The following is a 21,404-nucleotide window of genomic DNA, read 5'->3' as shown; positions in this document are numbered from 1 at the left end:
GACCTTGGATTGTGGGCTCCTTGAGGGTAGGGAGCGATGTGAGTGTGCGATGTACAGGGATAGGGACAATTGTAGACACTCACTCAGGTTGAACTGGATGGACTGGTGTCTTTATTCAACCTTACTAACTAACTAACTATGTAACTTCTAGATGTGGCATTACTGAAGGAAGCTCTTCTAAAAAAATACTTGTACAATAGACATGCTGTGACCACACATTTCTACCATATATCCAAGGTGCACAAGAGTCTTATGAATTCTCCGGGTAGACCAATAATAGCAGGGATTGATAGTCTCTAGCAACCTGTGATGTTATATTGATTACTTCTTGTAGGATATTGTGACCAATCTACCATCTTTTGTAAGAGATTCTGGCCATATGCTCGAAATCCCGTCCAATTACAAATGGCAGCCTAGCTATTGGCTCCTTGGACATGGCCTCGTTACATACATCAATTGACCATACACATGGCCTTAGAGCCATGAATCACTTTTTACTAAAGGATGATAGATTGAATCCCTTACAAGCTAAATTCTTGCTAGACTGTGTCAAATTCTCCCTTACACACAACTACTTTTCATTTTTGGGCGAAGATAATCTGCAGACTAAAGGTACAGCTATGGGGGCTAGGTTTGCCCCCAGCTACGCAAATCTATTTATGGGTTTTTGGGAGAATGCCTTTGTCACGTACCTTAGAGCGGAGTCCGAATGCTGAGGGTGGCCTCTTGCATGATTCCGGTCTCAACACCCCTGGTAGTGAGGACAGGGAGTGCTGAGGCAGCAAAAGGGTGTAGGTACCTGCAGACTGAAGGCTGGAGCTCGGAGATACTGGATCTTCGTGGAGGAGGGAGCGTAGACTGGTCACCGGAAGTGTTCAGTGGAAGCCAAGCAGGTAAGTAGGAATACTGCAATGTCAGGAGCAGGCAAAGGTTGGCAACTGGCTGGCAACAAGGTACAGGAACGGAAGGCAGGCTCGTAGTCAAGGACAGGCAAGGGTTGGCAATGTGCTTGCAGTGAGGTACAGAATCAGGAAGCAGAGCCGAAGTAGGGAGTCCAAGCCGAGGTCAGTATAATCAGTCCAGGTAAGTAGCAGGCAGGGGTGATCCAGGAGAATAGTCAAGTAAGCCGGGTTAGTCAGGAACAGGGTGACAGGTTCAACAGCGGTCAGGTATCTCAGGAACAAGCTGAAGACGATCCGGCATTGGTATCAGGTAAGGATCCTGTTTATATATGGTGCCATGCGCCAGGATTGGTGGACGTGAATGTGCGTGCGAGAGTGCGCACACACGTTCGGATTGGTGTACGAGTGCGCACACGCGTTCATATTGGTGCATGCGTCCGCCCGTTCGTTACAGAACTCGTTCACCTTTGTCTGGGTCACTGCGCATGGTAAATAGCATTAGCGGAACGGGAATTGGCCATTGCTGCACGGGGATGGGCATTAACACGGTGAGTTCTCTGACAGCCTTTATATGGAAAAACAATCCCTTTGGGGCAAACCTGGTCTTGTATGCCAGATATATCGATGATATTATAATCTGGGATGGGTTGACCACGATCTTAATAATTTCCTAGAACACTGTAAGGACAATTTGTTCGATATAGAATTTACCCATGTCATTGATGAAAAGTGTCTAGTCTTTTTGGACTTAGAACTCCAGAGGGAGCTCCTTACACAGAAGTTTAAGGAAAAGGGCTATGACGCAAGTCACATAGAGACAGCCCTAAACTTTTAGTCCTTTACAATAATCCACCAGATCACAATAAAGAACCTCTATACCGGACCACTTCTGATACCCAACAGGTTTCATTGTATACCCAGTACACCAATAAGGCCTTTGAGATTCAGAATATTATTAAAAGAAATTGGAACATTCTTTTTTTTTTTTTTTGGAACATTCTTAAACATGACCCTGTACTAGGTAACACACTCCCCAATCATCCTAATATTGTTTTTCGTAAGCCCCGTGACCTGAGAACTTTGACTTAAAAGGGAGCTACATATGTAGTATTCTCCCACCTCAGTAGCTATCTCATGTACCACTGCCCAAGGAGGTCCACACAGGTTTGCAACAGAGGGTCGCGTCCACCAAGGAACGCACAGCGTGTTTACCGCAACAGAACTTATGATGGTTTATCTATGTCAATACCGTTGTACAATACTTTTACCAGTGCATTGCATTCGTTTCCTGTATTATGTTTAAAACCAATAAAAATCTATTTAAATAAAAAACTGTGGCATGTGCATGTACATGTGGCACAGAAAGAAAACTATAGTAGGGAGAGATGGGAGGATCCATAAACTAAAACAATTCATGAACTGTGGAACAGAATATGTAGTTTATGGTATTGTTTGCCCCTGTTGTCATCTCTATATCGGTCAAACTATTAATTAATTTATTTATTAATCTAAGAGATAAATACCCAGTTCCCCGGCATTTCCAAGAATCCCACCAGGGGAATCCACTAGGTATGAAAGTGTTCGGAAAAGAGTCAATCGGGGGAGACCTAGACGCAGGGAGGAGACACCAGAGGCTTTCTGGATCTTCACACTTGGCAGTCTTGCCCCCGGAGGCCTTAATGAAGACCCCGAAATACACAAAATAGTGTGAAAGAACTATAGAGCTAACTGTAGAATAGACCCTTGTTCACTCATCTTGGAGGTGTGTTTGGGGTCATTATGTTGGAATACTGCCCTGCGGCCCAGTCCCTGAAGGGAGAGGATCATGCTCTGCTTCAGTATGTCACAGTACATGTTGGCATTCATGGTCCCCTCAACGAACTGTAGCTCCCCAGTGCTGGCAGTGCTCATGCAGCCCCAGACCATGACACTCCCGTCACCATGCTTGACTGTAGGCAAGACACACTTGTTTTTATACTCCTAGCTTGTTTGGTACCACCAACGCTTGACATCATCTGAACCAAATAAGTTTATCTTGATCTCATCAGACCACAGGGCATGGTTCTAGTAATCCATGTCCTTAGTCTGCTTGTCTTCAGCAAACCGTTTGTGGGCTTTCTTGTGCATCATCTTTAGATGATGACGACAGCCATGCAGACCAATTTGATGCAGTGTGCGGCGTATGGTCTGAGCACAAACAAGCTGACTCCCCACCCCTTCAACCTCTGCAGCAATGCTGGCAGCTCCCATACATATATTTCCCAAAGCCAACCTCTGGATATGATGCTGAGCATGTGCACTCAACTTCTTTGGTCGACTATGGCGAGGCCTGTTCTGAGTGGAACCTGTCCTGTTAAACCACTGTATGGTCTTGGCCACCATGTTGCAGCTCAGTTTCAGGGTCTTGGCAATATTCTTATAGTCTAGGCCATCTTTACATAGAGCAACAATTCTTATTTTCAGAAACTCAGAGAGTTCTTTGCCATGAGGTGCCATGTTGATCTTCCAGTGACCAGTATGAGAGAGCGATAACACCAAATTTAACACACCTGCTCAACATTCGCACCTGAGACCTTGTAACACTAACGAGTCACATGACACCGGGGAGGGAAAATGGCTAATTTGGCCCAATTTGGACATTTTCACTTAGGGATGTACTCACTTTTGTTGCCAGTGGTTTAGAAACTAATGGCTGTGTGTTGAGTTATTTTGAGGGGACAGCAAATTTACACTGTTATACAAGCTGTACACTCACTACTTTACATTGTAGCAAAGTGTCATTTCTTCAGTGTTGTCACATGAAAAGATATAATAAAATATTTACAAAAATGTGAGGGGTGTACTTACTTTTATGAGCTACTGTATATAAGTAGCTGTAAGAGATAACACTGTTAGGCTCTAAGGAAGAAGTTAATCCTTCAAAACGCATCAGCCAGCAGCGGTTCGCATGTCCTCTCTTCAGGACCCGGAGACTGCTATCAGTGGACGAACTGCCACAAGCCAAAGATGCTTGCAGTGTGATTTTCTTTCTACCTTTGTGAGTAGTTTTTAATAATGTTTTTTCTAAATAAATGTATCAAAGGATAATGCACAAGGCTGGTGCACACTCTCTTTTATGTTTTCTCGTTTGACTGTTAAGATATCCCTGTCCTCAAGGGCAGAATGGCCGAAAGTTATTGTCCAATCTGAACTTTGTACTGCCTGATTAGTTGAGTATTATAGTATTTATTGAGTATTTGTTTTGCTGCACTAGTAAATATAGTATGTCGATGGACACAGGATCACTGTGATATTGGTTTTAGTATTGTTAATTTAATTATTTATTACATTACTTATTTTTTTTGTTATGCCGCGTACACACGACCAGACTTTTCAACATCAAAAGTCTGACGGAATGATTCCGGCAGACTATTCGATCGTGTGTGGGCTGCAGCAGACTTTTGATTTGCAAAAGTCTGACAGACTTTAGAAATGGAACATGTTTCAAATTTTTCTGCCAGAACTCCGCCGGACCCAGTTCCTACCGAGAAATCCGCTTGTGTGTGTGCTAGTCCGATGGACAAAAACCGATGCGAGGGCAGATATTGGCCACTGGCTATGAACTTCCTTATTCTAGTCCGGTCGTACGTCATCACATTCAAATCCGTTGGACTTTGGTGTGATTGTGTGTGGCCAAGTCCGTTCATTCTGAAAGTCCATCAGAACTCTGTCAGAACTTCGTCAGAACTCCGTCAGAACTCCGTCGAAAGTCTGTCGGAGTTAAGTCCGGTCGTGTGTACGCGGCATTACAGTTATATGTGTTAGGTAGGAGCAGCACTGCACCAGGTCACTTTGCTTTATCCACTCGACCTCTAGAAGATTTACCTCCCCCTTCATGACCAGGCCATTTTTTGCAATACGGCAATGTGTTACTTTAATGGACAATTGCGTAGTAATAACGCTATACCCAAATAAAATGTATGTCATTTTTTCCCCCACAAGTAGAGCTTTCCTTTGGTGGTATTTGATCACCTCTGTGTTTTTTATTTTTTACATTATAAGAAAAAAAATACTGACAAAAATACAAACAATATTTTTTACTTTCTGCTATAAAACATATCCAATAAAAACATTCAAAACATCTTTCTTCATAAATTTAGGCCAATATGTGTTCTGGCACACATTTTTGGTACACAAAATCCCAATAAGTGTATATTGGGATATATTCTGGAATTTGTATTTATTTTTATTTTTTATAAAGGGACTTTAAAAAGGCACTACGATATTGCGGCAAACAATCGAACAATAACTGACACTTTTAACACTTTGTGAGAACCAGTGACGCTAATATAGTGATCAGTGCTAAAAATATGCACTGTCGCTGTACTAATGACACTGGCTGGGAAGGGATTAAACATCTAGGATGATCAAAGGTTTAAATGTGTGCCTAGCCAGTGTTTTTGTGTACTGTGTGAGATGCTTTTACTAAGGAAAATTATGAATTTTCTTTCCCTGCTTCACTTCCTCCCTGTCAGAACGGAGCGCTGTCTTGTTTATATAGGCAGAGCTTCGTCCTTCCTGACAATCGGCAGTTGGTGGCGGACATCCATTGGCTGGCACCCGCTAATCGGCTTCTGCCATGACAAGTCACGGCAAAAGCCACATGCCGATGGCTCCCATGCCCATCCCCTACCTGGAAGTGGAGAATTACATATATACTGTATACGTGATTCTGCACAGCGTGGTCGCCCTGTAGCAGTGAATCTGCTATAAGGCGACGTCAACTGGTTACCAAACTTCCTGCCTGAGCTATAGTCAAAAGACGGCTACAGCACGGGCTTACTTTGCCGGGAGGGGGTCATATAACGTCCTTCTGTGATCGCGCTGATCACAGATCAGGGTAAAGGGCCAATCACAGCGTCCCTTTACGATGTGACCAGCTGTGACCAATGACAGCTGATCACAATGTAAACACAAGCCAGTTATTGGCTAAGAGAGCCAGCTTGATTATCAGTGTCTTGATTATCAATGCAGATCTAACAGTGTCCATCAGTGCTGCCAATCAGTGCCCACCAGTGCTGCCAATCAGTGTCCATTAGTGCTGCCAATCAGTGCCTCTTCATCAGTGTCACCTATCATTGCTGCCTATCAGCGCCCATCAGTGCCACCTATCAGTGCAGCCTCCTCAGTGCCACCTCATCAGTGCCCATCAGTGCCATCTATCAATTCCCATCAGTGTCACCTCATCAGTGCTAGCTCATCAGTGCCCATCAGTGAAGCCTATCAGTGTCCAATGTCTATCAGTGCAGCCTCATCAGTGCACATCAGTGAAGCAGAAACATTACCTGTCTGCAAATTTTATAACAATCTATGAATACATTTTTTTTTCAAAATGTTCAATCTTTTTTTGTTTGTTTATCAAAAAAAAAAGAAAAGAAAACAAACCCAGTGGCGATACCACCAAAAGGAAAGTTCTATTTGTGTGAAAAAAATTACAAACATTTAATGTGGGTACAGTGTTGCATGACTGGGCAACCCGCATCCAATTCGCAATAGTGTGAACCCAGCCTAATGCTTTAAAGGTGCATGCTACAGGGCTGTCAGCTTTACCCTTTCTCCATTACTTGGTTGGCTACTCTCCTAGGGCAAAATGTTCGTTTAAGGTATTAGGACATCTAATATGCTTTTTCCAAGTTAGCAACTTGCCAGTAAAGGATACAGATCATGGTCCTGGAGTATGCACTATTAAACAGACTAGCAATGGCATCTCCCACATGATCTAAATGTCTGGTAGTACTAGAGTTCTCTTACCTTTGGGATTAAATATCCTCTGTAAAATGTGTCTCTAGATGTGCAACGAGGAAGACTGATTGGTAGCACATCACAAAACCTTATGAGTTCATGGATAGTAGCGTCTGTATATGGCATATTGCTTTTGTCGCTTACAGATGGCAGTCGGTTTCTTCCAATAACGCGGTCAATCTCCTCTTGCATTTTCTCTGGACCAGGAAACAGTAAAGAAGGTATGAAAGTTGAATGCATGACTCATCATGTTCTGTACCTTTACTGTACATTTATTTTTTTGCATAATTTTAGAGAATATGTTACATCTCGCTAAGTCTCCAAGAGATAGAAAATGCTATTTCTTGATCATACATCACGGGACACAGGAGCTTCATTACATAGTGGGTTATATAGGCACCTCTGGTGATTGGACACTGGTTGACCCCAATTAAGGAGAATTCCTCCCCTATATAACCCCTCCCATCTGGGAGGCACCTCAGTTTTTTCGCCAGTGTCTATGGTGATGGTCACGTAAAAACTTTAGCTCTATGCAGGTCCCTGCGAGGGCCGAAGGGCTACAACAAACCAGATCCATACCTCGGGCCGATATTTGACTCCCAAGATGGTATGGTACCCGGGCCTCGTCAGCCGAAGAAGCGAGGTTTTGCCTGTAAGTCCTCTCCATTGGAAGACTGGGCTCTGGGAGAACCAGACTTGGTGTACTGTTTATACAGAGCGCACGAAAGTTTCTGGCAGAGCTTTCTACATGGGCCAGGTGGGAGGTTCTTCCGAGAAGGAGCCCCAAATAAACCTGAAGGTTGGCTAACAATACCCGCCGTGATGGGTGAAGGCTGTAATTTGTCTGGTTCAGCAATTCCTGCGGCGAGGACAGGTAAAGGAAGTCATCCTGTATATTTAAATATATGAATGGATTTCTTCATTGTGAGTAGTTGTATGTCTTACCTGGTTTCCACCACTAGAGGGAGTAAGAGCAGCCTGATACATACTTACATGCCTTTCAATACACACGCTCAGTGAAGCCTGGTTCTCCAGCTGACTCACGTCTCCATTACAGTCCCTGCCACATCAAGGTAAACAGAGGTCCCACGTAGTTTGGGGGTCCCACGCAGCCCTGTTTGGGGTTCTCCTTCCCCCCTGGATCCCGCAGTCCTCGTGCACGTGCGCAGGCGTGTGCACGTGCACCGGGCGCGTTCCCGGCCTAATGGAGGAGGGGGGAGTGTGGTTGTGAGCCATGCACGTTAGTGTGCACAGCGCTGTAATGCACAGGCGCCAGGCGGCAGTTTGTAAAAAGTCCAGAGCGTCAGGGGGCTGTAAGTGGAGACACAGGAGCTGTGGGCAGTAAACATCCATGGAATTGGATCCAGGCAAACCTAGACACCTACTCAGCATCAGGTTGTGCAGTTTAAGCATATATATTATTGTGAGACTTTAAGCACAACAGTGATTGCACTTGTACTAGTACCTCTGCTTTATAGCTTAGGACTATGTCTCCTCGTATGAGGGTTTCAGGGGGAGGTAGCAAAGGCACTGGTAAATCACCGCCTAGGTCCAGGGGTTCTAAAAGAGTGCCTGTAAGTTACCATCCCCCCCCTGCAAGACTGGAGCCAGCCTCTCAAGACGAGTCAGTGCACCTGTCAGGTTTGCAGCCTCTCCTAATGTGTCAGCCCCAGTTTATGTCACTGAGATACTCCCTTAGGGCTACATTGGAGGGTTTTGAAGAGAAAATAATGAGTTTTTATTTCTGCTTCCCTGAAATATAGCAAGAAAAGGGGTAGATCCCCTCCCTCTGCTGAAAATTCCTCTCTCAGATGATTTTTCTGAAAATGAGGAGAGATCCCTATCTAAGGATGGGGATCATGAGCAGTCGGATGAATCAGAGGAAGAGGAGATAGTCCCCTCCTCCCAGGCACTCAGAAAACAGGTGCAGTATTATACTGAATTGGTGCGTACCACATTCAGAATGCCTGCTGCTGAAGTCGCTACATCCTCTGTTTCTTCCCTGGGAGTCAGGAAAGCCCCACAGACTGCCTATTCCTTTCCAATCCATCCCTTAATGGATGAATTGTTGTATAAGGATTGGGGACATCCCAATAAACTGTTTGCTCCTCCTAAAAAGGTTTTCTTTGCATTATCCTCTGGAGGAAAGTTTCACCAAGAAGTGGGGGGTCCCATCTGTTGATGCGGCTGTTTCTTGCGTGAATGAAACCTGACTTGTCCTTTGGATATTGCGCAGGTATTTAAAGGATCCAACTGATAAGAAGCTGGAAACCTTATTAAAAAGCCTCCTTTTCCATGACTGGCGCTGTGGTGCAACCTACTGTCGCAGCTCTGGGGTTGTGTCAGTTCCTCAAGGAACAGGTTAAGCAGATGCTTGGGATCCTTCCCAGTGAGGAAGTAGAAAATTATGCAGAACTGCCTCATATTCTGTGCTTTATGATTGATGCGATTTTGGATTCTGTCCAACAAGCATCACGTTTGTCCCTCATGTTGGTACACATGCGAAGGGCCCTATGGCTAAAGAATTGGGCAGCTGAGCTGTCATGCAAGAAGCATTTGATTGGGTTCCCGTTTAAAGGGGAAAGTTTGTTTGGAGAAAAATTGGATAAATTCGTCCAAAATATTTCAGGGGGTAAAATCTACTCTCCTTCCAATCAAAAAGAGCCAACGTCCGTCATTCAGGCGTGCTCTCTCTCCCGAAGCATCAAGCTCTAAGCAGTGGCGACGGCCTTCTCAGCCCTCCTCTACTAGAAAGGCTCAAGGCAGAGCCCAGGGGCAGGGAAAGACTTGGGGGCGAAAGCCTGCCAAGCAAAGCCCAAGATCTTCCTTGTGAAGGGGCTCCCCCGCTCGGCAGAGTGGGGGGAAGGCTCCTGCAGTTTGCAGGAGCCTGGCGGAAAGAGATCCAGGACAAGTGGGTAATCCCTTCGATATCTCTGGGCTACAGGCTAGAGTTTCAGGAGATTCCACCTTCTCGTTTCCTAAGGTCAAGGATCCCCAGGGGTCCAGTAAAGCAAAAACCGCTATTTCTGGCCTTAGATCAGTTACTATCCCAGGGTGTGATAGTAGAAGTGAACCCGAAAGATCAGGGTTCGGGGTTTTACTCAAATCTCTTCACCGTTCCAAAACCAAATGGAAGTGTCAGACCTATCCTGGATCTGAAGGATCTGAACCGGTTTTTACACATCCGGTCCTTCGGAATGCAGTCAATCCGCACTGTGGTCTCCTCCCTGCAAGGGGGAGAATTCATGGCATCAATAGATATCAAGGATGCATATCTCCATGTGCCAATTTTTCCCGCACACCAAAAATTTCTAAGGTTCGCGGTAGAGCGGCGCCATTTTCAATTTGTGGCCTTGCCGTTCGGGCTTGCTACAGCCCCTCGAGTCTTCACGAAGATTCTGGACCCTCTCTTAGCAATCTTAAGAGGTCAGGGCATAGCCGTCATGGCTTATCTAGACGACTTGCTTCTCATGGAGAAAACTGCAGTGTTCCTAAGTCACAGCGTCACCAAAACGCTAGAACACCTAGAACGCCTAGGTTGGATCATAAACCTAGAAAAGTCGTCCCTACAACCGACTACCAGGTTGGAATACCTAGGTATGATCATCGACACCGCTCAGGGCAGGGTGTTTCTTCCAAGGCTAAAGCCTTGGCCATTGGGGATCTGGTGCGCCTGATTCTGGGCAGAAGATCTTCCTCCATTCGGTTGTGCATGAGACTGTTAGGGAAGATGGTCGCCTCTTTCGAGGCCGTCCCATTCGCCCAGTTCCACTCAAGGCCTCTGCAAGGATGCATCCTTGCGGCTTGGAACAGGAAGCCCCAATCTCTGGATCTTCCTATGCGTCTATCCCCAGGGACACGCAAGAGTCTTGTCTGGTGGTTACAAACCAAGAATTTGCTGAAGGGCAAAACTTTTCTTCCTCTCCCATGGAAGATTATCTCAACAGATGCCAGCCTGACAGGCTGGGGAGCTGTATTGGAGGGGACGTGCTCGCAGGGGAAATGGTCTGCGACCGAGAGTCTACTGCCCATAAATATCTTGGAGATCCGGGCAGTTTACATGGCACTCATAGAGTGGTCTTACAGACTGCGAGGTTTCCCGGTTCGGGTTCAGTCCGACAATGCCACCACAGTGGCTTATATCAATCACCAGGGCGGTACCAGAAGTCTGGTGGCCCAAAAAGAGGTGAATCGCATACTTGTCTGGGCAGAAAAGCATGTTCCGTGTCTTTCTGCAGTCTTCATCCCAGGAGTGGAGAATTGGCAGGCGGATTTTCTCAGCCGCCAGCAGTTGTGCCCAGAAGAATGGGCTCTGCACCCCGACGTGTTTCAGAACATATGTCACAAGTGGGGTACTCCAGACGTAGATCTGTTTGCATCCAGGTTCAACAGGAAGCTGGACAAGTTTGTATCAAGGACAAGAGATGCACTTGCTCAGGGGTCAGATGCTCTGACAGTTCCCTGGGATCAGTACAACCTGATCTATGCCTTCCCCCCCGAGCCCGCTTTGTCGCGGTTCCTGGGAAGAGTCAAGAGGGAGACGAAGTCGGTCCTTTTGGTGGCCTCGGCTTGGCCCAGGCGACCATGGTACGCAGAAATCATGAAGTAGGCAGGCCATGGACCCTCCCTCTCCGGCCAGATCTGCTCTCACAGGGCCAATCTACCATCCTGCTTTACGCAGTCTGAATTTGACGGTTTGGCTGCTGAGACCCACATTCTGAGAGACCGTGGCCTTTCGGGGCCAGTCCTTTCTACTCTGGTCAATGCCAGAAAGCCGGCCTCCAGGCTTATTTATTACAAGATCTGGAGGACATATGTTTCCTGGTGTGAACTCAGGAAATGGCATCCTAGAAAGTATGTCATTAACAGAATCTTGGCCTTTCTCCAGTCAGGCCTAGAAATGAATTTGGCCATAAGCACTATCAAAGTGCAGATTTCGGCCCTGTCAGTATTTTTTCAAAAGCCGCTTGCATCACATTCCCTACTACGGGCTTTTATCCAGGGGGCTATGCGGACAAAACCGCCAGTTAAACCTCCGGTATGCCCATGGGATCTGAATTTGGTTCTCTCGGCCTTACAGGGGCAACCATTTGAACCTTTGCATCTGGCTTCTTTAGTTCTCCTGACTAAAAAGCTGGTCTTCTTAGTAGCCATATCTACGGCTAGAAGAGTATCAGAGTTGGCAGCTCTTTCCAGTAAGGAGCCGTATTTAATTATCCATAAGGACCGGGTGGTCATGCGTCCCAACAGGTCCTTTCTACCTAAGGTGGTTTCGGGTTTCCATTTGAATCAGGATGTAATCCTACCATCCTTTTTTCCGGACCCTCAGTCCACAGAAGAAGAATCTTTACACACTTTGGATGTGGTTAGAGCAATCAGTATTTATTTTCAAGCAACTTCTCAGATAAGGAAAACTGATTGTTTATTTATTCTGCCGGAAGGCCCTAGAAAGGGCCAAGCGGCGTCAAAATCCACTCTCTCAAGGTGGATCAGACAAGTTATTTCTCAGGCCTATGGTTTAAAGGGGAAGATTCCTCCTTTTCGGGTGAAAGCGCACTCTACTAGGGCTGTTAGTGCTTCTTGGGCAGTGCATCACCAGGCCTCCCTGGCTCAGATCTGTAAGTCTGCGACTTGGTCATCAGTCCACACATTCACCAGATTCTATCAGGTGGATGTCAGAGGGCAAGAGGATATCGCCTTCGGGCGCAGTGTACTGCAGGCTGCAGTTTAGGTCCTCCGGTCCCTGGCGGTCTATATTTATGATCTGTGTCTCCCTCCCCTCAATCTGAGCATTGCTATGGGACATCCCACTATGTAATGAAGCTCCTGTGTCCCATGATGTATGATCAAGAAAATGGGATTTTTATATACAGCTTACCTGTAAAATCCTTTTCTTGAGAGTACATCACGGGACACAGGGCTCCCGCCCCTCTTGTGTTTTTACGTGGTTTCTTATTGCTTTGCTACAAAACTGAGGTGCCTCCCAGATGGGAGGGGTTATATAGGGGAGGAATTCTCCTTAATTGGGGTCAACCAGTGTCCAATCACCAGAGGTGCCTATATAACCCACTATGTAATGAAGCTCCTGTGTCCCGTGATGTACTCTCAAGAAAAGGATTTTACAGGTAAGCTGTATATAAAAATCCCATTTTATCATTCAGTTTAATAATTTTATGCCATTATCTAATTTTCAGAAATATTGTGACTTTTGGAAAAAAGTCTTCCCTGCACTGTTCATCTTATGTTTATCCACATGTCTTTTTACATCTGCCATCCTCCCAACATCCATTTTCTCTTTAGAAAAGCCTCAAAACCCTTTGCTATGCTTTTTAAATTGTTAAATAAGACCTCAGATTTCAGATGCTGCTGTGTTGGTGACCACCACCTTTCCAAGGTTGGAGACTGTGTACATACCAAGGCATTTAGTTGATTCTGTGAAGGGTCACAGATTCACTATGTCTTCCTGTATGAGATAATAGCCATCTTGGGCATATGCACATTAGGATGGAAATTGCCATAACTCTCCCACTGCTTTATGACCTTATTTACTACATCATTTAAACATTATAATTGAAACATCCCAAACCTGCAGAACTGCTCCAGACTTGCTCCTCTCAACTGTCTTAGCCCTTGTACACACGGTCGGACATTCTGACAACCAAATCCGTTGGATTTTGTCCGATGGATTTTGTCCGAAACTGTTGCATACACACAGTCAGACAAAGTTGTTGGAAAATCCGATTGTACATAACGTGATGACGTTATTTCGTTCAACGGGACTACGTTCAGGCTAGTAGCCAATAGCTTTGGTCTAGGAATTTGTTCTGAGCATGAGTGGCACTTTGTCCGTCGGAGTATGTCCGATCGGAGCATGTTGTTGGAAAATTTTATAGGCAAGTTGGAAAACAGTCCGATGGAGACCACACACAGTTGGATTATCCGACAATACGGTCCGATCAGGCACATTCCGTCGGAATCTCTGACCATGTGTACAAGGGCTTCTGGTAAACAGGATGCCAGTTCAAAAGAACCCATCCTGGCTCACCATTATAAAGAATAGATAAATAATAGCCAAGCTCCATTTTCCTCTCTTCCAAATACTTTTAGTCAAGTATCAACACTATAGCTGCAAAAAGTGTCTCCACCCAAAAGAGACCAAAAGGTCTTAAACAGGATAAAAATTACCTGCCACCTCTGGGTATTTCATAAGCACCAAGAATCCATATCTCAGGTTAGTGCTGACTGTCTCTGTTCCTCCAAACAGCAGGTTTTGAATTGTTCTGGCCAAAGATTTGGCATAAAAGGCAGTGTCGAGGTTGTCTGTTTCCTTAACGTGTAGAAATAATTTAACTACGTTAAAGCAATGTAAAAATATAAGATTTATATTTTGTTCACTGATATATAGGCAAGGGTACTTCCAACAAAATCCTATATTTATAGGTTATTTCACTTATCGTTCAGTTTAGAGTTTACTGCCAGTTTTTCAGGCGGATTTGAAAGGAAGCTCTATGTAAGTCTATAGGCAGGTGGATGTATATGGACATGAGTTTGTTCACATCTGATTACCTTTGCGTCTCTCTTGGTCTAAAAAACCCCCAAAAAAGTCTGCATCCTTTTCCATTTTTTTAGACCTAAACGTGATGGATGGAAATTGACACACCCTTAACATAGGGCCCTCAAAATAAAACTAAAGGCAAAACTTTTTTTTTTTTTTTTTTGGATAGCGTACGGGAGGGTTAAACCCTGTCAAATATTTTTTTCCATCTGTGTTCCATAGTGGAGATTTTCCTTCACTTTCTGTTCCATAGCCAAACAAAGTGAGAGGAAATCCCTCCTAGCGAGGGATGTCCAGGGTGTCACCAGAACTAGTAACTCCATTGGAAGATTTCCCCTCCAATGCTGTTGTAGTGTTAACGCAAAATTTGTGATCTTCTTTTCATTTCGATAATATCAGTAAACAGGATAAATAGAAAGGGTGAATCTCCCCAATGGAGGGCACAGACAGTAGTAAAAACTGAGAAGTGTTCTAATTCCTCTTCACTCTATCAAAAAAAAAAAGATTTGCCTTTAGTTACACTTTAAAGTCTGGGCAGAAAAAACTGAACAGACACCGATATCACAAAATTGACATCAGTATTGTTCAGCTCTGATTCTGCAGGGGATCTGTTGATGGGGAGTTTGCACTGCTTAAAATCTCTAGTTTAGAGTTTAACTGGGTATGAATAGGTAGGAGTAATGCACTCTCCAGTGGGAGCAGATGTCAATTTGGCCCTTCCTCCCAATCGTCTGCAACTTCCTTGGACATGTCAAGACCAGTCTCACAGAACCGCATGATCGATGCACAATAGGGAGCTGGCTGTGACTTTCTGATGTCTCACAGATAGCTCCCTATTGTGCATCCAAGGTGGGGATCTGAAGCCCAGCGAGCAATTGGCTCCAAGTAGAACAGTGATTGACTTCTTGGGTTGATAAGTAAGTACCATTTTGTTAAAAGTCAGCAGCTACAGCATTTTTTTTTTTTTTTTTTTTTTAATTGTATTTTTTTTATTGAAAATAGAAAGATAACAAGAATACAGTATCTTACGCTTGTACAAGTGTTCATAGAAACAGTAAGTTTGACATATGAGACAAATCAAAAACAAGGGAAGGGGGGGAGAAGGGTGGAAGGGAGAAGAGAGGAAAAAAAAAAAAAGAGAAGGAAAGGGGGGGGGGGGGGAAGAAGGAGGGTGGGGCATAATAGTTCAGCATATTTATTATGTCTTCAAAAGATTATCAGTTATTTGCAGTACAGATCCGTAAATGCCACTTTCAAATAACCAAGTCTCAGTGAGCCGGGGGCGTGGGAATTTCTCCCTTTCAGAATTATATGACATGGTTTGGTCGATTAATTTGAGCATTTAAATTCATCGTAAGAGGGCGTGGAGTAGTAATCTGAATTACGCAGCAGTATTCAGTTTGGAGCGGTTCCACAGATCCCAAATCTTAGAGAACTGGGGCATAGTATCGTGGACTATGGCTGTAAGCTTTTCCATATGACTGATATGTTCTAAGTTCTGCAAAACCTGGGTGAGATCGGGCGGAATATGAGATAACCACCGTGTAGGGATGGCTGTTTTAGCCGCTAGTAAAATGAAGGTGGCGAGCTTCTGAGCATGTTTAGAAAGTCCAGGAATCGGTAACCCTAATAGGAAGTACAGAGGATCTAGTGGGAGGGAAATCTCAAACAAGTCTTGGATGAAAGACTGTATTGTCAGCCAGAATGGGCTAATCAGTGGGCATTCCCAGAAAATATGAAAATGAGAACCTGTATCTCCTCGGCATCTCCAACAGACCGCAGGGGCCGTGGGGTCATATTTATGTAGAATTTCAGGCGTTCTATACCAGAAAAGCAATATCTTATAAGCTGTTTCCTTCTGTTCTACACAACGCGACGTCTGAGAGACAGCTGCCCATATTCTCTGCCACTGTGGGAGCAATATGGGATGTTTTAGCATTTGCGACCACTTCCGCATATAGGAATGGGAAGATTCTGTAATGGGTACCGATTCCTGGAGTATTCGGTATATGTCAGAGATTAAATGGGCCTGGTACGGGCCTTATGCGCATAAAAGTTCAAATGGGGTTGGCTTGTCGAGACTTAGGGTGGGGGATTTAGAAGCGAAATAATGTCTGATTTGGAGATAGGAGTGGAAAAGTTGTTTGGGAATCTGGTGCTGTTTCTGCAATTCCGCGAACGATAGAAGTTTCCTGGTGAGAGGATGTACTATGTTGCGGAGCTGAAAAATACCAGCTTGGGACCAAGGAATCATCCTATCATAAGCCAGGCTGTCCGGGATATCTGGGTTAAACAAAATGTTTATCAAAGGAGGGCATTGGGAGGCTAGAGAGAACAACTTTAAGCATTTCCTCCAGACATCCAGGGAGAATAACATCGGGGCTAGACAAATGCTGCGAAGTGGGCCCATGGAGGTTTTAAGGTCCGTCCAGAGCATGGCACAAATGTGTGCAGGTCTGGTGATGCTCATCTCAATTTCTGCCCAGCTACAGCATTTTTAGTGCTGATGTTTAACTTTTGAGAACCCTAAGTGAAGGTCTTCTTTAAAATGTCAATTTAGGGATCCCCAGACCTTGCTGCTACATAAGAAAATATTTAAAAGATCTTTGAGAACCATTAGGAATAGGCTGAAAACATGGAAGTTCTGGATTGTAGCAAATTGGATTTTTAGGGGAGATGTGGGGTCAATGAAAGGCATTGTTCCAAAATCCCTTTTATGTTGTTAAGAGACAATTTTATAGAATTTTGACTGCATAGTCTAATGCCGCGTACACACAATCAAATTGTCCGGCGTACTTAGTCCGCCGAAATGCATTTCACCAGACAATTCGATCGTGTGTGGGCTTCAGCGGACTTTTCCAGCGTAAAGTCCGGCGGACTTAGAAAGTATTTTTGCAGTCCAATCTTTCCGCCGGACTTGGGTTTCAGCGGACAATACGTTCATCAATATGCTAGTCCGGCGGACTAAGAATGACGCATGCTCAGAAGCAAGTACGAAAAGGAAGCTATTGGCTACTGGCTATTGAACTTCCTTTTTCTAGTCCCGTCGTACGGGCTGTACGTCATCGCGCTAGCAAACGCCGGACTTTCTGTGTGTCCGTGTGTGGCCAAGTCCGTTCGGTAGAAAGTCCACTGGACTATCCGCCGGATTGTTTGCTGGACTAAGTACGCCGGACAATTCGCTCGTGTGTAAGCGGCATTAGGCTGGCCAAATATGACTACTTTGTTTCTGATCCACGAGAATGTGGACAAGAGAGGTGGACAGAAGAAACTTCCTCTCTGTACCATTGTATTCTGGCAGCGGACTTCTCCACTGTCAGAATACTCTGATCAGTGGCTGTGGCCCATTGGCTGCAGCTTCTGATCAGGATTTTTTTTCCCCAACAAGTCCATTTCACAGATTGACTTCTGTAGAGTAGAAGTGGCCATACTTGGATTGAAAATCAGCCGGTCCCTACTGAACCACCTGAATTTTGATCCATCGGTGGTCAGTTTTTCTAATGCATGTTTTCCCTCATTCATTCCCTGACTGTTCCACATGGCCACCAAGTGTAAAGAGAGGAAACTCTGTATACATTTCTGAAATGTGGGCTGAGGTCCCTCACCTGGGCAGTGTGACTGCACTGGGTATTGCCTGAGTGGTCAACCAGGAAGAAGTGTCATATACATGGCAAGCAGCATCACAAATCACATGGAAGAAGGGGGAGTGAGTCACATTCTCCCATACCTAAAAGTACATGGAATTTCTCTTTAACCTCAGCGGACTAGTCTGTGAGTGGTGGAAAAGTGGAACTAGGGCTGTAATGTTCAGGTTCACCTTTAGTGGATTCTTTTTACATGTATGAACAAAAATGAAGACTATGGCCATTTCAGTAAGGAATACTGTAAACAAAAAAAATGTAGCTCCTAGTTATGATTACCTCTTTGATCTTTATGAGGAAACAGTCAATGTAGTCACGAGGATTTTCAGGATCCAGTGTATCCTTGTGGTATTTGATGATTTCCGCTGAAACGTCGTAGATCATGTCAAAATATTTCTGCATTCTTTTGTGTGGACCTGGCAGGCGTTCCAAAAGCTTTGGATACATATTGTACAGCTGGATTGCCACAAAACAAAACATACAAAAAAAATATCAGCAAAGAACCAAAGAGCACAACTGGAGCAAAACATACGTTGACATGTAACACCAAACGCTGAGAGGGGACAAACCAAGGGGACCACAGCCTGATAGCATCTAGGGATCTTGCAGTGAAAGTCTGATAATACAACCCTAATAACAAAATAGTCATGATTAAAAGGCATGACAACATGGAGTTGAGATACTAAGGGCAAATATAGTATCTCACAAAAGTGAGTACACCCTCACATTTTTGTAAATATTTTATCATATCTTTTCATGTGATAAGACTGAAGAAATTACACTTTGCTACAATGTAAAGTAGTGAGCGTACAGCTTGTATAGCAGTGTAAATTTGCTGTCCCCTCAAAATAACTCAACACACAGCCATTAATGTCTAAACCGCTGACAACAAAAGTGAGTACAACCCTAAGTGAAAATGTCCGAATTGGGAAAGAAGTAGGGTTGCTACATCATCCCTTTAATCCAGGACACATATGAAATACACAGGTTCTGAGGCTGAAAATGTCCAAATTGGACCCAAAGTGTCAATATTTTGTGTGGCCACTATTATTTTCTAGCACTGCCTTAACCCTCTTGGGCATGGAGTTTACCAGAGCTTCACAGGTTGCCAATGGAGTCCTCTTCCACTCCTCCATGAAGACATCACGGTGCTGGTGGATGTAGAAACTTTGCACTCTTTAACCTTCCACTTGAGGATGCCCCACAGATGCTCCCTAGGGTTTAGGTTTGGAGACATGCTTGGCCAGTCCATCACCTTTACCCTCAGCTTCTTTAGCAAGGCAGTGGTCATCTTGGAGGTGTGTTTGCGGCCGTTATGTTGGAATACTGCCCTGCGTCCCAGTCTCTGAAGAGAGGGAATCATGCTCTGCTTCAGTATGTCACATTACATGTTGGCATTCATGGTTCCCTCAATGAACTGTAGCCCTCCAGTCCCGGCAGCACTCATGCAGCCCCAGACCATGACACTCCCACCACCATGCTTGACTGTAGGCAAGACACACTTGTCTTTGTACTCCTCACCTGGTTGCCGCCACACACGCTTGACACCATCTGAACCAAATAAGTTTATCTTGATCTCATCGGACCACAGGAGATGGTTTCAGTAATCCTTGTCCTTAGTCTGCTTATCTTCAGCAAACTGTTTGCGGGCATTCTTGTGCATCATCTTTAGAAGAGGCTTCCTTCTGAGAAGATAGCCATGCAGACCAGTTTGATGCAGTGTGCGGCGTATGGTCTGAGCACTGTCAGGCTGACCCCTACCCCTACATATTGGTAGCACTCATATGTCTATTTCCCAAAGACAACCACTGGATATGATGCTGAGCATGTGCACTCAACTTCTTTGGTTGACCATGGCGAGGCCTGTTCTGAGTGGAACCTGTCCTGTTAAATCACTGTATGGTCTTGGCCACCGTGCTGCAGCTCAGGTTCAGGGTCTTGGCAATCTTCTTATAGCTTAGGCCACCTTTATGTAGAGCAACAATTCTTTATTTCAGATCCTCAGAGAGTTCTTTGTCATGAGGTGCCATGTTGAACTTCCAGTGACCAGTAGGAAAGAGTGAGAGCGATAACACCAAATTTAATGTACCTGCTCCCCATTCACACATGAGATCTTGTAACACTAATAAACCACATTACTCTGGATAAGATAAAAATGCTAATTGGGCCCAATTTGAACAGTTTCACTTAGGGGTGTACTCACTTTTGTTGCTAGTGGTTTGGACATTAATGCTGTGTGTTGAGTTATTTTGAGGGGACATAAAATTTACACTGCTATACATCCACCACTTTACACTGTAGTAAAGTGTCATTGCTTCAGTGTTGTCACATGAAAAGATATAATAAAATATTTTAAAAAATGTGAGGGGTGTACTCACTTTTGTGAGATACTGTAGGTTGTTCACTTTGCAAAGGAATTTTCTCTTGAGCTTGGTGAATGTGGTGCATTTTCACTTTGTAACGAATACCCATTCATGTGCACGGAAAATAAAAAACAGAATTTCTGCTTGAACATGAGGCATACTATACCCACCCCTAGTTACAAAATTTAAAGGAGTATTAGGCCGCGTACACACGGGCGGACTGTTCGCCCAACTTAGTCCGCTGAACAGTGTTTCAGCGGACAATCCGCTCGTGTGTGGGCTTCAGCGGACAGTTTCAGCGGACAGTCTGACGAACAAAGTCTTTCGGAATTTCCGTAAGACAGTCCGTCCAAACTTGGTTTCAGCGGACAGTCCGCTCGTGTGTAGGCTTGTTCGACAGACTAAGTTTCGCGCATGCTCAGAAAGGATTTACACGGCGAAGGTTGCATTGCAGTGTATTGGACGTCGAATTTCTCGTCCCGTCGTACGTGCCATTCACGTCATCGTGCATGCTTTCAGCGGACTGTTCGTTCATCGTGTGTGGTCAAGTCCGTTCATGCAAATTTTTACGCCCGTGTGTACGCGGCCTTACACTTTTATTGTTTCACTTTAAGCATTATTAAAATCACTGCTCCTGAAAAAACAGCCATTTTTAAAAGTTTTTGTCCCCTGGGGCAGGACCCAGGTCCCCAAACACTTTTTAGGACAATAACTTGCATATTAGCCTTTAAAATGAGCATTTTAGATTTCTCCCATAGACTTTTACAGGGTGTTCCGTGGCTTTTCGAATTTGCCGTGAACACCCCAAATTGCTCGCTGTTTGGAGAACAGGAGAACAGGCAATGAGTTTGTTTCTAACTCGAAGCTCACCCCTACTCCGTATGTATTATTGTGTTGACTGCCAGTCACAGTGGTCATATGATTGGAATGCTTGCCTCCATATTCCAGCATTTAGGACCTTTTAAAGGGCTGGGAGGTGGCAGCGGGAAGGTGCACATGGGGGTTTGGCCTGTCAGCATCAAACCCTGGTATTTTCTGTGGCCTGACAGCTCACTTCAGGTTGAACAAAGCAAAAGAACGGCTCCAGGTGAAGACCGCTGAGCTGCACATGAACGCGCATCAGATGGGGTGCATGCCCTGTCACTGCTGCAGGCAACCAGAT

At 44.8% G+C, this 21,404-nt stretch overlaps 1 protein-coding gene across 2 annotated transcripts in view; it reads right to left on the bottom strand.

The window, feature by feature from the left end:
- Positions 1–21,404, bottom strand: part of LOC143982938 (cytochrome P450 2F3-like) — a 78,471-nt gene that overhangs the window by 11,036 nt on the left and 46,031 nt on the right. For both annotated transcript variants that reach the window (XM_077482101.1, XM_077482092.1), the window contains exons 6-8: positions 18,159–18,335; positions 13,869–14,010; positions 6,693–6,880 (exon numbers count right to left, since the gene is read on the bottom strand). In XM_077482101.1, coding sequence (XP_077338227.1) covers positions 6,693–6,880; positions 13,869–14,010; positions 18,159–18,335 — 507 coding nt within the window. The remainder of the gene's footprint in view (positions 1–6,692; positions 6,881–13,868; positions 14,011–18,158; positions 18,336–21,404) is intronic.

The sequence above is a fragment of the Lithobates pipiens genome, unplaced genomic scaffold (genome assembly GCF_037356315.1).
Source record: "Lithobates pipiens isolate NorthernLeopardFrog02 unplaced genomic scaffold, aLitPip1_a1.2 Scaffold_1, whole genome shotgun sequence".
Taxonomy (NCBI): Eukaryota; Metazoa; Chordata; class Amphibia; order Anura; family Ranidae; genus Lithobates; species Lithobates pipiens.
Note: the sequence above shows the minus strand (reverse complement) of the source record. Positions and strands in the feature narration are given on the sequence as shown.